At 38.4% G+C, this 18,099-nt stretch overlaps 1 protein-coding gene across 2 annotated transcripts in view; it reads right to left on the bottom strand.

Annotated features, from left to right (window-relative positions):
* PHF20 (PHD finger protein 20) overlaps positions 1-18,099 on the bottom strand; it is a 75,275-nt gene that overhangs the window by 30,472 nt on the left and 26,704 nt on the right. For both annotated transcript variants that reach the window (XM_074919861.1, XM_074919862.1), the window contains 5 exons: positions 17,422-17,809; positions 16,937-17,044; positions 15,737-15,913; positions 14,264-14,431; positions 4,533-4,811 (listed from right to left, as the gene is read on the bottom strand). In XM_074919861.1, coding sequence (XP_074775962.1) covers positions 4,533-4,811; positions 14,264-14,431; positions 15,737-15,913; positions 16,937-17,044; positions 17,422-17,809 — 1,120 coding nt within the window. The remainder of the gene's footprint in view (positions 1-4,532; positions 4,812-14,263; positions 14,432-15,736; positions 15,914-16,936; positions 17,045-17,421; positions 17,810-18,099) is intronic.

Below are 18,099 nucleotides of genomic sequence, written 5' to 3'. Positions count from 1 at the left end.
GCTAGGATCTCATCAGAAAGCAACATGAGTAAAGACAAGACCCCTTTTCTCTTTACATGTATTTCTGGCATTAAGACACTTATGCATTAACATGACATACTAACTGTAAGTAGGCAGAATTTTCTAACAGCAAGGTCATGTAGAAAAATTTAAACATACTGACAAAATACATGTTTTTTCTTTGAGTAAGAACTTTCAAGTATGGACTCCTCAATAGGGACAGATTTTCTACAGTCTCTGTAGAAAATCGCAGGTCTGTTGCTTTTTTTTCCTCATGGCAGGGAGAACAGCAGAGCCAAGACTTGTCAGACTGAGGTTGCCATTATATACCCACATACCAAAGCTGCAGCCTAACACTGCACAGCATTTTTAGTCTCAAAATCAGGTTTAACTTCCATTAGAACAAAACTCCTCAGCGGAACTGAAGTATGTCCTAGGAGCATAAGGGTATCAACTGATGAAGTTGATGCAATTTAGCACTACTAAGTGGTTATTAATAGCATTAGGAGTACACCAATCACCTTTGTAAAGGTTTCAATATGTGTGTGCAAGGAAATGCCATCAACTCTCCTACTTGTTCATATCTACCAACATTAGAATTTCCTGACAAATCTTCACTACCTATCCATTCATTATAGAGCTTCCCCAAGGGCTGATGTGAGGTGCATCTCAGCTGTGCAAGCTCTAAAGCCTGGCACAAGTTGGATTTCAGATTTCAGGAAAACTGTCCCAACGCAAGGGCATGAACTAAATTCTGTTAGCCTCCAAATGAAAAGGTTTTGCTAAAAAGTGAAAGCCAGCAATTCAGAAAGACTCAAAGTCAAGATGATCAAATACTGAAATTATGAGTTGCAGGTGTAAAGAATTAAATGAAGCTATTCCATGCCTCATGCCCTTGGCGTGGTCTACATCACAAAACAAGCAGCTTCTGCTGGCACCTTCAGAGGAAGTTGTTTGTAGGGCACAAGTCACAGTATGGGGTGACACCAACAGTAAACTAAGTGCTTGTGCAGAGAAAGAGAAGAGGCCACAAAAAAGCCTATCCTAACATTAATACATATGAACATGGCATGTGTTTCTACTCCTTTTTTATTACAGCAACCAGCAAGTAACTAAGTGCCAAAAATTTTAACAGCTATTACACCACATTCGATTTCCAAGTGATAAATTTGATAGAACATCTTGATTTGAACTGTCAAAAACTTAAGCAACTCTTTCCCGCAAGACAGACTTTGAGAAGCCATCTGCAACCTATGCTCATAAAGCTTGTTTTAAGATTATGCATCCACACAGATTTCTGCAGGTCTTGATTCTCCTCTTTAACAGAAGAGCTGCAGGTGGCTCTATAATGCAATCTAAGAGCCGAGGGCTGAAATGCCTGCACCTCCTATATCCCAGGGGACACAAAATCAACTGCTTTATTCTCTGCAAGGACAGTCCTTTCAGTAAAGGCCAAGTAGCAGCATGGAGGCAAGTATTATAACATGGGACTGGGGAAAGAGCTATTTCATCATAATGATCTTGTAATATTTCCTAATAAATTAAAGAAGTATTGCCTGAATGCATCCAGTAGCTATTTAAGTCTGTGTCATTCCATTCAGACTACTAAGGTGTATCTAAAATACAAGGTAGGCAATGGTAACTCCTTCCCCTCTGTTCAGTGAAAAGCCACTACAGAATTTAGAGATGTCTGCCAAATTTGCCACTGCAATGGTAAGAGCCTTCCTAGAGAAAAGGGAGAAACGGGACAAATCAGTTCTACATTAACCTTTCCAGCTCACTCAAGTTTTGAAGTCAATGCCGAGTGCCACAATTTACATTTTAGAGGTTGAAATTTCAGAGTCTCCACTGCAGTGCAAAGGAATTCTATTTAAATGTTCCTTCCTGCATCTCACAACATGGTCATCGAAAACCACTTACATCGATCTTTCTACGTGTCAAAATTCTAATTTTGAGCACTACAAGGACAAAGTTTTGTTATTGTTCTGAATACTGTATAGTTTTCCTAGAACTTCAGGAACAAAGTATTTTCACTTTAAATCTAGCCAGCAGTCCACCCCTACTATTTATTTATTTTCATTTAATGTGTAGCAGAAACAGTAAGGAGTCCCAGAATTCCAAAATCAAATTTATGAGATAAGGACTTAAGTGTGATAAAGCTTCTGAAGCAAGAGTATCTCCAAGCTTATGGAATAACAGGACTCATAATTTCTAAAGTCTTATCTGTTAGAAATTGTCACCTCTTCTTAAGCATCAAAACCTAAATATAACAACGAAAATTACATTTGTACCAAAAGATAAAATGATTTAAATACATCCACTCTGAACAGGAGAATTTTCGCACACAAAAGGATTGTAAAGATGTGAGGCAAATCCACCATGTACCTTACTTCATTATGTATTCAAAAGCCTTTGCTCTCATTCAGCAGCACGTCCTGAGAAGCCTTTTTAAAAGTTGGCATAAAAGTGTTCAGCAGACATGGAGAAAGCCTTGCTTAGCAGGCTGTCTTCCTATATATACTTCATTAAGAACAGAAGAGATGCTTGCAAAAAGAACAGAACACAGAATGCAAGAGTATGAGCTCATAAACCTCATTAACTCTACTTCAGAATGTGTGGTACACTCACAGCAAAAATTAGAAGAAGAACTAAGAACACGATGAGTTAAAAAAAAATGGCACTAAATATCAGGCATATGATGTAACTGATATATAATGACATTACTTTTCCTCATCAAGAAAAACCTTACTGTAGCTCCACAATAGCAGGCTTTGACAGTGAAGGGGACTTGAAAACTTTACTATCTACCTTCCACATTGATGCACTACTCAACAGCTTTCAGCACACCTGGGGCTATTCGCAGGGATATGCTATGAAGCACATCTTAGATACAATCCATCCACAACTGGGGAATGAAATGGAGGAGGGCTTAAAATAAGCAAATAGGGTTACAACTCAACACCATAACAAATTACCTGCCAGTGCAGCCAAGATGATGACATCAAACCAACAGTGTGCACTTGGGGGAAAGGATAAATGAAAGGATCAAGATATTGAGTCAGTAGTCAGTTCATCCAAGGCATTACAGGAAAACAACTTTTCAAACCAAAATAATTATCCCGTTACAAAAAGCAGAACAGAAGTCGGTTTATGGAAAAGCACACAACATGTCAGAAGCCTATTCTGATCACTGTGCAGTTTGGCAGCCACTCTTCACAAAGCACTTGTCTCAGTTGTGCATGTCAAGACAATACTGCAGTTTTATTTAAGCTGCATGCTTAATGTATAATACCCACAGACTGGCACTTCCTAATGCATTTAAGGAAAAAAAAAATCTTCCTCTACCTAATCAAATTCTATACCTTTGCATAAAGTTACAGAAATGTTTGGAGTATAGAAGTTTACATGCAGTAACAGTATGTTAAGTTACACTTATCTTGTTAGGAATAGGCAGTAGCACATCAAATGAAAAAAAAAAGTTTGCTGGGCACATGAGGAAAAGCAGACACAAAGCAAAGTGAGGCTAAATATATTCTGCTGTCAGTCAGTGAACAAGACTTTGCAAGACTTTGAAATTCTTAAACAGAATATTAATGAAAAATCAAATGCAAAGGCAAACACCAGGGAATACAGCAAAGAGAAGGCCGGTTTTTAAAATACAGGCTCAATCAGAAGACAAGAAAGATGACAATTTTTATGAATCTGCAGTACAAAGAGAAGTCAGACCACAAGAATGAAGTCTGGATAGGTTAATAACAACACTGCAGTTCACAACTAGACCTAGATGGCCACTCTGATGTTACGCAAGACACTAGGAAGAAAGCACTTCAGAAAATGAGACAGTGAAGCAGAAGTTAATGTGATTCTGAAGACTGCAACAGTTATCATTAAGCACTGATTTTTTTCCAAACCATTAAGTTTTTATCCCTTTCCACTACCCATGAGTTGAGTAAAGATCTGTTTCACATACAGCTGTAGTACTTAAATGCAATTGCTAAGACTTTTCTTCCCCACAGGTCCAGCAATGAGAACAGTAAATACTGCAGAAACTGGTAATGGATTTCTAGCCAAGTAGTCTTGAAGTCAGACCATGAAATGCAAAGACTAAGCAAGAAACAGGAAAGAACTGGAATTACCCAGACTGTTTCCTTAATACAGAAAAGGACAAAAGTCTTTGAAAAATACTGTTTAGATATTTGTCAAACCAGAGGAAAAAAAAAAGAAGTCAGAAAGTCAGGGAATGGTAGTTTTGAAAAAAGCACAGAGTTGTAATACTCAACTGAGTTGTTACAAAGAATGAAGAGAAGCTGCATAGCCTGTTCATTACAGAATGATATGTATTTCTAGATGAGGAAATTTCTTCAGTTTTATCTTCACTAAAACGTAACATTCACACATATTATGCCTCTTCTCCAAAAAGAAATATGCTAAGATGGAGTCCTAAAGAGACTCTTTCAACCCAGAACATCTATTTCTGCTTTCCTGCCTGCTGCTGTTAAAAAAAAAAAGGAAGAGATCAGCAACATACTTACACAATGAACCAGCTGTGGTCCGTCCTCTTTTTGACCTTTCTTGATTAGCTTTTTCAGAAGCCAAAGAAGCTCTGGTTTGAATATTTCTTTTTACAGGGTTTTGCTGTGATTCTGCAGCCTTCTCCACTCCATGAAAGTATTTCATGTGATAATGCAATAGCTTGGCTTTGCGGAAGGATTTTGAACAGTCCAAGAACTTGCATCTAAACTTGTGATCTTGATCAACAGTTGCAGCTTTTTTTGATGCAAGAAAATCTGCTCTCCTACAAGGTTTTGTTACTGTAAGAACAAAACAGATAAATTCCCCCATGCATTTGCTATATTTATCAAATGGTTTCCTAAACTTAAAACAAAAAAGAGTTAAGAAATGGGCATGCATGCAAACATTAGCTATGAAATGCTAAAAAAAAATAATTCATTTTAATGCTGCTATCTGCCTTTCAGATCAATAGCTTTTAAAGGAATACTCTGCTCCACTGTGCTCTTAAAAATTGGTTGTCATGACAACAGTGTTTTTATGAATGAGTTATTGTCAGAAAACAACATTTTGCTTCCATGAGTCCCTTGCCCAACAGCTATTATCACTGTATGTAGTGCTACCATAGAGATGAGACTGAATTACAAAGATTGTGTATTTTATCAGAACACTGAAGATTATGTCTTATCAAGTATTTATTTCATTTTATTTAATTTTTTTACAACTGTTCATAGTGAAGGCACTTCCAAGGAAAACAGTTCTGCTACTTTGCTTACAACTACTATTTTGCTACCTGCTTTCTGATGCCTTGTCTTACCAAAGTCTGGTTACTTCCAAGAAAAATGGAAGCAGTTACCTCGGAGATACTTTTTGCAAGTAAAATTGAATTTTCTTTCAATTTTCAAGCAGTAATGAAAGAATGAAACTAAGCAAAAGGAAAACTGCTTACATCTGTTAAAAAATGTCCTGTATGAGCTATAGTCAGTTTCTCAAAAAAAAGCAAGGAATGTCTTCAGACTCGTATGGAAGAATGTTTTAAGGCATCTGTTTTAAAGCACTGCTGTGCAACCTAGTGCTACACCTTAACTTAGCCTGGTAAATTACCAGTTCTTCCAGAATTTCAGAGACTTTTAATTCATGTTTTTGCTAAAATATATACAAAAGAAACATTCTGAACTAAGAGTAAATCAGATTACTGTCACCAGTATCTGTACCCAATACAACAGAGGAGAGAAAGAAATTTAGAAACACACAGATGTAAAGAGATCCAGGCAATTATCCACCACAGCACACAGCATCAAAAAAATCCCTCACCAACTAGAGGACAAGGGAAAGGAGATGTCATTTTTACAAAACAGCTTCCAAATACAGTTTTTCTATTTGTTTTGCCAGTACTATTATTTCCATATTTACAAGTATTTTCAAACTTGGAGGATTACAAAAGAAGAGTTTAAAGCTAAGACCCAGATCTAACAAGTGATACAAAACTGAAGGTATGCAGCACATGAATGAGCATTAGGACATTATATGAGAAGTAGCTGAAAACAAGAAACAAAAAAGGGCCCAGAAACATTACAAACAAGAATAAGCACAGAAAGAATAAGACTTTCCACAAGTGCACATATGCAGGAACACACTGAACAGGAGTGTTAAGAGGTAGTGTCAACGTGATCTTAGTGTAAGAACGCAGGACAATTTGTTCAGAAAATTTCAGCATGTGGCAACAAAAATGGTGAGTGTTAATGAGCTGCAAACTTAAAGGTTATGTCCTAGTGAAGACAAGCATCCTAGATAGCCGTATCCGAAGCACACTCAGTTTTTAAGTATCATGTTATGACAAAAACAAAAGTTGAAGTCAATTCATAGAAAGGGAAAAAAGTAATGGTTACTATGGAGGCTGCAGTACATGGAAGGATTTAAGAAGTCATACGCACAGATTGGTTAAAAAATATTGAGTTAATTTTGAGAAGAAAATAGTAAAAACAAAGACCGCTTTTGGGTGTTTCACAAAGACAACAAGGTGAAAGACATTTTGGCATAGCCATACTAAGAACATGTTGATGGGGATGCTGCTTCAAACTATTATGGTAATAAAATTGCAACAGTCAGACAACTGGATCACACTTGCAGAATGATAAAGTTTGCCAATGCCAAAAATCAAAATAGACTGCACATCATCGAAAGTTGCATTCATAAAGTATGAAAAATTATTTCAGGAACCATCAGTGCAATGGCCTGGGGGTTTAGCGAAAGCAAGGTTCTCTTGACTGTAAAGCTAAAAACGAGCATTCAGGAGAATGAAAGAGAACTTGTTTCTATTTAATAATTAACATGAAGATGGGAAAACTTAACTGCGGCAGAAGAGGGTAATGGGGTCCAAAGACAAGTGAAACTATTATACCATCACAAAACTGTCATGATGAGGCCCTGTATCCAAGCTCAGAGCAATTCCCCTCCATTCAGATGGACAAATTCTGGAAAAGATACAGGGAACGGCTTCTAACTGATCAGCTACAAATTAGAAGAGGAGCACAGGATCACATTAGCTGAAGTTTAGAAACAGAGGTAACAAAGACAGGGGAAGGGGAAGGAAAGCAGACAAAAACTTACTGCAACATGCAGGAAAAAAAAAATCTATTCAGAGCAATAAACACACAGACAATCCCACAGTTTGAAACAAACCTTAAATTACTACCATCACCACCACCACCAAATTGGGGTAATTTTCTTTCTTTACGAGTAACACAATAGAACACCCTGCTGCCAGGGCACAGTAGGAACCTGATGCTCAATTCCACCACCCAGGAGAGCCTCTGAAGAGCCTGTGCTCCCAGCAAACACTTGAAAACCATATCATTACAACAACATCTAAAGGGAAAACTTCAATCCTTACACATATACACAATTTTTGCCCACAATGCATGGTACTAAAACTGGTTTCTATGGAAAGAAAGTTTTGCGGTATTAGCTTCAGATTTTCAGACACTTGCCTTTTCAGAGGGGCTTGGTGGGTATTTTCTCAGAGTAGAGAGTAAAGTTAATGATAGACCTACCGCCTGTCATTTCTTCCATGTTTATAAACAAAATTAGAACTCCTTCACCCCACATTCAATTAACCATTACAGTATTAAGCACAGGGACTCAAGGGCAAACAACAGTGTCTCCTTGAACTTTCACTACAGAGGGAAAAAAAAACAAACCTTCTGCATTCAAGTGAGCAACCTCTCTCACTTCTCATTGTGCTGCATTACCCAAGGTTCAAGCTATGGCCACATTTACAGTAAAATGTCACTATGTGAAGCTTGAGTCCACAAGAGCTTTTTTCCACCACCACCAATTCTGTTTGAACTGACTCCTGCTGGGGCAGGAATGCCTGGCAGCAGCACAGCACCTTGACTGAAGGTTTGCCATCCTGAGGCATCTTCTGAAACGCACTGGTAAGCTATCCCAGAAAGCCAGCAGCGCATGTAACACTCAGCATTTTCCCCCAACTAAAGCTGGCCTTGCTGCAGTTTCTAGCCATTAGATCTTCACACACAATTGCCTGTTAAACTGATGAGACTTCTAGTCTCTATTTCCAGGTCTCCACAGAAACATTAAGCGAAGATCAAGTTATTCCTTCACCTGCTGTTAAACTAAATACAATCTCTCCAAACCCTACGTTCTCTGGTGCTTCCACATGTGTATCATTTTCAAGATTATTTGTTTGTTACCATCACCTTTCTTGAGCTGACACTTTTTACACTGTGCTTTGGATCACTTCACATCGTTGGGCTAGCTTCCTCATTAATTACCTATTTCTTTGTTCTTATTTCTTCTGAAATCTTGTGGTGTTTTCCTTGAGCTCACCAAAAGTGCTCCTGTTCATCATTTTAGCATCCAAATTATGTTTCTTCTTTTATTTTCAAAACCCTATGTCTTCCAAGATCTCAGTTGTGAAACAAAGAACATTTTGCCTAATTGCTCTTCACGAACTACTTTAGGTAAGGACAGCATCCAAGCATTTCCAGTGCATCCAGAACTCACTCCAGTAGATGCCTGCTGTAATAAATACATACGGCATCAATAATCACAGATTGTTACATATTTACAAAGTTGTGATTTGAGCCTGAAACACTACTTTTCATTGCAAGAACTACTCAAGACAGTATTTCATATGATCCTCCGCTCACCATTTTCTCCCTGTGCTGAAACTAAATTTGTAACAAAACCAGGGAAGTCTATACCACACAAAAAGCTTGTAAGCACACAGTGCACCTCTCTGCAAGCCTCAACACACCTTTAGAGGGGGCTAGCAGCTGAGTGGATGTAGAGGACCTGGACTTTGAGGTGTAACTGAAACACTGTCCAGATCGTGGCATCTGGCTGTAAAAAACTGAGTGAGCATGGCAAGATGGACTTTTTTTTTATATATATATATATACACAAACCATACTGTTAGGCTTAAAATGACAACTTTTACACTACCTTGAAGGAATCAAAGCCTACCTACTTAAACTGCAGCATAAACAGCTGTTCTCTCAAATTGGATGCAAAGATTCTATACTTCTCCTTAACTGAAACCCAAAGCTAAGTGACAAATTTAGAAAAACACATGGCAAGTGTAAGGCAAATGGAATCCTTGATGCATGTCTATGCAAATAAAACTAGTAGTATTAAGAGTTCCGGGAATTAAAACTACAAACACAATAGCAGATCTGTGCAAAGGCATCTCACCTTTAAAGGCAAATGGGTTTGTAAGAGTAAAGCCACATAAACAGCTGTAGAGTGCTTCTGTTTTCAGATATATGAAACAGAGCTTTAACTGGCTACAAAAATGTGCCAGACTGTCACCTGCTTTTTTTGAAAGACAACTTGATTTAGATAAATCTTAATCACCAATTCTGATCCCTAAACATTGGAGGAGCCAGAAACCAGCAGAACAGGACTTTTACCCTCTAGTACATGTAATTAATCAGAATTTTGCTGAAAATTTTAAAAAAGAAACTTAAGTTTTGACAAGCAATGCTATATTGTCCTTAAAGAATACGTTAGACATACACTTTTTAACTCCAAATGGTATTTGCTGTTACAAACATCTGCAATTATTATAAATCTTGATTCATCTACCCACCACTGACTGGAAAAAACATTCTTTAAAAAAGAACCCTTTTGTCCTTAAAAATTCCTGATGCTCAAATGCTATAAAAAACATGTTCTTCCTATACATCATGCAAGTTAAAACTCACCGATGCCGAAACAACGCTAACAAAACACACACTGAAGAAAAATGAAGGTTATTAGTTTTATTATGTTTTGTAGTGTTTTCCTACAGGAAGGTAATTAGTTTGCATCAAGTGACTAGAATTAAAGCCTGCAGACAAATAAAAGGGTTAGTACTGGGTTACAGTGCTGCACTCCAAGTATGAAAAGTTACCTTTGACCTTAGCTCCCATGATTTATTTCATGGGAATCTTGTACAGAAGAAATAACCCTTTTTTCCACACACACCACCTACTCTGACAATATACTTCTCCCCTTTCCAAACCCCAAACGCCTTAATACACATGGCAGTCTGACAACTTAACTGCTCAACATACAGTTATTAGTATTTGGAGAGATGTTTATCTGTTCCCTTGATAATTAACCACAAAGTTAAGCCACCTTTGAGACTCCAACACCAGTTAATTTTAGGACAGCATGCTCAGACTCTTCAACAGCCCCCCAAAGAGCAAGAAGCCACTGGTGGCTGTTTCCAGATCCCATGATGTGAGGCCTGTCCGGTGCTGCACACACCTGCTGCTCCCAGGTGGAAGCCCAAGCCCTACTGTTGCCCCATCAGGCAGCTCATCACACGTAAGTGTACAGGCACAATCCCACAAGCAAGACAGAAGCACATACAGGAAAACACAGATCCAACTTTAACTACAGGAGATTTATCCACAATAGGATCTATGGATTTTAAAACTCTTGTATCAACAAACCACTTGTTAATAAAATTTTTAATGTTGGTTAAGTGCACTTCTAACATTAAATGAGATGTGGGTTTTCAGAAACCACCACAGAGCTGAACTTCAGGTCAGAATTCAATATGAGTGCATATTCCCGAATTTACTTTGATCCAGCTCACTCGAGTACTGACAGAAGTACCAGTGTCAAGAGTGCAGAAGCTACACCACAGGCTCTGGGAAGGCCAGTGACAAAGTCACATTCCCACAGCTTTACTGCTTGTATCCAATTCAGTAAACTCAGGAGGAGGCCACATCCCACACACCCCATCAGTGGGACTGCCACCACACAAGCAGGTATTACACATTCAGCTGGAGTTCTCCCCAGTTTAAACCCAAATTACAAATGCTCAGCAATAAATATATTAGGGAGTCAGAGGGAAGTGGTAATAATGGCAAAAGGTATCCAAAGGGATCACAGGTTTTTTGAACTCTGATCGTTCGTCACGCACCAGCGTTACACTGGTGTCCTGCCCCATCTACCTGCCACCAACATTACACTCCCCAAATGCCAAAAAAGCAGAACTGAGAAATACTACCTTATAAATTTCAAATGCACAAGTGCATTCCTCTCCCTGCTTCCTCCCTTACAGCATCTCACCCCCACAGGTATTATACAAGTTCATGGGGTTAAAATAAGGCAACTGTACACTGCATCTGCAATCTCAAGCAGAACGTAAATATGCAAATAGAGAAAAAAAAAAATCAGCTGGTATTTTAGTTTCAACTTAAATCCTTAAATCTGTCAATCATTTCTCTAAAGTTTTTTCACAGAAGAAAAGATTTGCCCATCAGCAAATACACAGAGAAGTAATGTTTTTATATAACCAAGGTTGTTTTGCCCATTTGTTCTTTCATAATCAGTAGAAATGATTTGTTTGCTGTAACCCCAACACATACTGCTGAGTACATACTAGCTCTGACTATATTATAGCCCTGAACTCAGATCCCCAAATTCTTTTAAAAAGAAGCCTTCTCTGAAGACAATACAGATACAACACTCCCGTTCACACACACATCAGTAAAAATTTAACACACCTTTGATTTCACAGTTACTTGAAACAAGACATTGTGAAACACCCTGAAAAGCTTTGCATCCTGAGTGAGTACTTGTGTAAGAAAATAGATGCCCCTGCAGGAGGCATTTGTTATTAGTATTTGGCCACTAACCCCCGAAGCGTGATTACACATGTCATGGTATCAAGTAAAATATTCTTTATTTTTGAGAATATTCTGTGACTGCTTCTGGATTATTTTTCAATGGTAATGGCAGCAGACGTCTTCTTAATACTGCATTAATTGTTTGGAAGAACAGATGTAACATTAACACAGCTTTTCCATTCTGTTAATACAGTGTGTTCTTTCAAGAAGCCAAGATTAACCGTTCCCCAAATTCTCAGACCTTATAAAACAAAGTTGTAGTTTTGTCAATCTGTAGTTCAATGGAGTACCTCCAAAGCATTATACAAAAGATAAGTGTCATCTTAAAAATGCTGCCCTTCAAACTGAAAATTTGCAGGGATTTACAAAATAAAAGGCTAAACAGTTGTCAGCTAGAACACACACTTTCAGAAAAACAAGAACACGAACGTTAAAAAGCATTTTAGCATACTGTTTTCCTACATAAAGCATTTCCAAAAGGTGACTGTGTCCCCTGTAGTAGAGAGGTATGCCATACATTCTGTTCTAGTAAATAGTTTTCCAGAGGCTGAGAAGTATTTTCAGACATACTCAAAATTACTTCCCTTTTCAAAACTGCTGTGACCTGCTGTCTCTTAGCGAGCTGTCTCTAAGGCTCAAGTCCTACACACTTCACCTCACAGCAATTCAGTTCAGCGTACCTGTGCACCTTCTCATAAGTGTCTGCACTCTTACTGTTAAGAACTCTAGGGACATCTTCCAGAGATCCAATGAAGGAAGAAGAAAAAAAAAAAAATGCTTCTTTGCTGCTCTAGTAGACAGCCCCTCCCTGCCATCCACAAAAGCTTTTCCAGGGTGAAAACTTGCAAACAGGTCATGGCTGTTCATGTTAACAAAAGTACATTCAAGGATACCTGTTCAGTTTCAAGGACACCGTGGAGCAGAAGAACTTCAAATTCCAAAGAAAAGCACTACAAAGCACAGCACTAGCTGTTAACATTGCCAGTGCAACTTGTAATGGACAGGGTACCAGTTCAGCCACCGCAGAGAGCAGAATAAATACTACAGCAGTACTTGACAAGTTCAGTCATGACCAGCTGTCAGCACATGACTTTAAGGAAACTAGCGATGTTACACTGCAATTCAGAGGAAGTATTCAACTTAAACTTTAAAGTGTACATTAAATTGGTTGTACCTGCTGTAGGAGGGGGAGGAACAAATTCATAGCCACTGGAAGGAGCAACACTTTTTACATCCTTCCTTTAATTCAGAGATTCACAGGCAGACTGTCAATAGCTCATGTATACAGAGAGCAGTGGCATTTCCTTAGTATTGGAGAGATTAATGTTCTGTTGAGGCACAACCAAACTGGTTTTGCTTTCATGACCCAAAACAAGCTACTACCCATCAGTTTAAAAAAAAAAAGCCACATACAAAACAAAAAGACCCTATAAAAAAAAAAAAACAAACCCAGGAGTACTTTACAGACTGAAAAGGACACAGGAGCCTGACGAGCAAAAAACAATCTGCAGCCTCTCCGCATCTTCTGAATTCACTGCCAGGATGTAGGGAAGGAAAAGCATGGCCCCAACACACATCAACTGAAAGGACTCTGGATATGCCATACTTAGAATACAGGTGAATGTATCATCAGCCTGGTTCGGAAGGAGAGCAAGATCTAATTTTTTAAATAGCAGATGACCATTTGCACATCAAACCTGAGCAAAGGGAAAGAGGCAAATTCCTTCCTGCACTGAAGGTGCACATCAGCAGAAAAGGGAGAGGACATTTGTAAAGTTACACAAGAGTGGGTGCAAGCAGAAGGGCAAATTTGGAATAACCAACAAACAAGATGAAAGCAAGCACATACATATTACTCTAGTGAAGCTGAGCAACTGCAAATCCCTCTAAATGCTCTGTTCCACTTAATTTTAAGCTTCTTTGATAGAGCATAAACTAGGGAATTTGTAATTCAAGTTTCCCCAGTTAGCTGCAGATATGACTATTAAAGTTATGCAAAATAATCACAGGACAGCACTGTTTTGGCACAGTCTACTATCTGTATAGGAAATTTTAATTTGAAAAAGCAAGGTAAGTACAGTCCTCAGCTAAGAGAAAATAGAACATATGCATTATTGAGACACTGAAATGTTTGAACTATTTCATAATTTGCACTAAAACCTCTAAATAGTCTAGGGCTTAAATATAACAGGATAAGGATATAGAAATGCATAATCAGGATTCCCAAACATCAGTGTTACCACACACCTGCAGCACAAAAATTACAAAAGAACCTGATCTTTTGTTAGTCCTGCTTAACCCAGAATTACAAACATTAAATTATAACCTGAAAACAAACATTTGTTAATTTCACCATTCATATCCTAAAGATATCACACCCAGTCATTTAAAAATTATTATTTCCACTTTTTGGAAGGTCGCTGTCAACCTCCAAAGCATAAGATCAAAACTGCGTCAGTGAGGAATAAAAAATATCCATTTTCCCCCATGGTTGGCAGTGCAAGAACACACAATTTTTGCTAGTGACACTTGTACAAGCACAAAACACCTGGCAGCAGCTGCCTTAAGAAACACACCGATATTAAATATGAAATCAAAATTTGAACCTGTAGCAGCAGAAGGTTCTTGAGTTCTGACAGTATCAGAGGAAGTCTCTTCAACTTTTTCTTCCTGTAAACTGGCATCCGTACTAAGTGCTGTGCTGTGAGATGTGTTTCCAGGAGATCCTTGTTCAGCGAAACTTTGGTCAGATTCAACAGGAATTTCTAACTGGACTAGAATGGAGGCAAAAATTTTCACTGAGTAAAATGCACACAAAAGCATATTCCAGACACTGATCACAGAATCACTGGATACCAGGTTGGAAAGGACCTCAAGGATCATCTGGTCCAACCTTTCTTGGCAAAAGCACAACTGAGACAAGATGGCCCAACATCCTGTCCAGCTGAATCCAGGTGAAAAGCGAAAAGAATCTCCAGCTGAAAAGTGTCCAATGTTGGGGAATCCACCAGTTCCCTGAGAGATTATTCCAATGACTGACTGCTTCATAGTGAAAAATTTTCTTGTGTCCAATCGGAATCTCCCCAGGAGTAACTTGCACCCATCACCTCTTCTCTTTACCATGTGACTCCTTGTAAAAGGGGAGTCTCCATCACCTTTATAGACACCCTTTAAATACTGGAACAGGGTGATAAGGCCTGGCCTAAGCCTTCTCTTCTCAAGGCTGAATAAATCCAGTTCTTTCAGCCTTTTCCCATATGGCAGGCTGCCCGGTCACTTGACCATCTTTGTGGCCCTTCTCTGGAACCTCTCCAGCCTGTCTACATCTTTTTTGTATAGCATGTTTTCATCACATTACAAAGTGGAGACAAATATCCATCTATGCTTAGACTGCTTACTGTTGTATTAACACAAAATTAGTTTTTTGCAAACACAGCTGTAGCAACCCTCTAGAGCTGCCTGGAAACACACAGGCTGATAACTCTTTATAAAAGCTTAAAATGGGACAGGTCTCCTCAAACCATTATCAGAGATCCCCCTGAAAGGGAAAGGCAATAAAACACCTGGCAGAAAAAGGGAGCATTATCTCCACCAGCCTAAGTATAAAAGCATCCTGGTTGATGTTTTTAGTCTTCAACAAGAGAACTGTAAGCTTAGCATTTGGGTTACTTCTTCAATTGGGGTGTTAAAACTCATTTTCACAAGCATAACCTGCATCTCATAAAAAAAACCAAACAAAAAAACCCCAGCAACAACATTTCCTTTAGGTTACTTTACAACCTATGGAGCCCCCCTTTTGCAAGGCCAGTTACTCAAGCCAGTTATCCCTCTACTGGAAAAGCTCCTACCATACAAGGGCAGCAGTGTTACTGATGGAGAAGGGATCAAAAGCAAAAGGCAATCAAGGAAAGTTTTTAACCTTTCTCAGCTGCCCTGAGTTTTCTCTACACTGCTGATGAAATGAGGTTTTAATTGCAGATAGAGATCCTGCACGTTATGCAAGTGAAAATACAATGCCTCTAACAACTAGATGACTGCCATGCCACTATAAATTCAGAGTATACCAGGAAGCTGCTTACCCTTCTCAGATTCCTTTTGGTTAGATACCGCATCTTTCAAAGGCTGAATTTCCGTTGAAGTTGTAACATGATCTGTATTTAAAATCTCATGACTAATACTAGATGAGAGCCTTGATGATCGTCTCCTGATCTGGTCTCTTTCAGGGTTGTCTGAAGAGCTCTTCAATTTTTCCTGAGCTGGAATAGACAAATTTAATGGTACCATGCAGTTACAGGATTACTAAATAGCTCACAAGCAAACTTGAACGATCTCCCCTCCCAGTGACAGTCTGAAAGTGTGTTTTTTAAGGACAGAGGTTAATAACAAAAGCTAAACAATCCTGGTGAGTAGACCTCTCAGTAAAAGCTACAGTCTTAACAGTAGTTACAAATAAGCATAAAAAAGAGCAAATGCCTATCTTATAAATGTCTCAGCTGCTTCTTTTAGTAATAGGTTTGAACTAGGAATACAAATCAATATCTTACTCCTAAAACATTGCTTTAAAACAGCAATCATTCCACAGACATAAGTAATACCAGAAGATAAGATATATAATTAAGATATATAATTGATAAGACAATTCAGACACACAAACAGCTTGCACCCTAAGCTGTATAACACGTGCTCACTGAAGTTTTAAGACTTGGTGACCCTAAGGAAGGGAAAGACAGCCTTCTTCAGGTTTTCATCTCCTCGTTCATACTACTACAGAGATAATTTTCTTTCCTCAACAACACACTCAAGTTCAACATCACTACACAGTATATCAAGATAAAGTAGAATCTATTAGAATGAGTGACATGAATATTTATCTAATATTAAAAAGGTTCTTTGCTAAGCAGTGTGGTAGATCCTCCATGTAGTAACTAAAGTGTTTCTATAGCTAGAAAAAGGTTTTTATAACCTTCTGTGTATTGGAGACAACATAATCACTGTCTCCCCTGTGTCTATGAACTTCTGCATCAAGACTCAAAGCTTGTGGCTCCTTTACCCAAACTCAACTTCCAAGATTTAAGAGGGAATTTCAGCATGATGATGCTATGTGTTAATGGCCAACTTAAAAAAAACCCAACACCGAAGAAAAACACTGTGCTGCATTTCAGCCATCTCATGTTTCACAGTTCAAAGTTAGTATTACAGACTTGTTTTCCCCTCCACTTAAGCTTCAAGAACTTTTAAGTACAAACACTCTTAAGAGTTGAATACCAAAAAACACTCACACAAGTTTTTTTCAATCCTGGGACGCTTTGATGGAATTTCACCTCCTTTAGGTATTTTCCGACGTCTTAACTCCAAAGTTATGGGCTGCAGCGTCTGAGAACCTGGCTCTACATATGTAGATAGAGAACAAAAATTGACTGGATATGAAGCTGCAAAACTATTTAAAACAAATTCCCCAGCCTCACAACTTAAAATACTGGACTTGCATAGATAGTTTTACCTGTCTTTCCAAAATCTAAGTATTATCATTTAAACCTACTGCAGACATGTTTTGTAATATACAAAGATTACTTGTCTAAATCTAATCTTTGATCAAACCACTGAAGCTCCAAACTTGACCAACAAGTATGCTCCCAGCTGTCCTAACCAAGCCTGAATAAAGCTCCTAGAGACTTAGGCTGTGAAAAAACAAGGTACTTATTTCTGAAGGGAAGTTTAGAACGGTTCTGATACATGGCCTAAACATTTAAGTTTAACTACATACCTGCTGGAGGTGTTATCGGTGGTCTTCCACGTTTTCGTTTAGTTTCTTTTGAGTTTTCTTGTGGACTCTTTACATTGTCATTCTCAGGCTTCTTCTCAATTTGTGTATCTACTGAATATTCCATATCATTCTCTGATATATTCTCTTTATCTTCTTTTCCATTCTTAGATATATTCTTTTCTGAGACCTTGCCTTTTTCTGAGATGACTATCAATTTTCCTTCCTTATCAGGTTGCTTAACTCTCTTTTCAGTCTTCAATGTCTTTTCATCCTTGTCTTTCTTTGCATTACCTGTTGCTTTCCTCTGTTCTTTAAATTTTTCCCGCTTTTCAGGAGATGACGGAATTTCATTACCTCTTTCCTTAGGACTAGCATTACCCACAGTATTCTAGAATAAGAGAATAACATTACAAAATTAATTTATTGCAATCTCAAAGTCCTCCCCCCAGCTTTGTATTTAGGAGACTTGCATCCTTGTCCAATTTTTCAAAGGATAAAAGCATATATTCTATTGCAACCCACAGATTAAAAAACTTAGAGGCACTTGCTGCATGGGCCCTTAAACAGTTCTACAACAGGACAGTGCAACAGATTCACTCTTTCCACAACAGAGTGAGGGGTAAGAGATGGGGATTGTTCACCCTGGAGAAGAGAAGGCTCCAGGGAGACCTTATAGTG

Source organism: Athene noctua, chromosome 16 (genome assembly GCF_965140245.1).
Source record: "Athene noctua chromosome 16, bAthNoc1.hap1.1, whole genome shotgun sequence".
NCBI classification, from domain to species: domain Eukaryota; kingdom Metazoa; phylum Chordata; class Aves; order Strigiformes; family Strigidae; genus Athene; species Athene noctua.
This window is presented reverse-complemented; position numbering and strand designations above follow the sequence as displayed.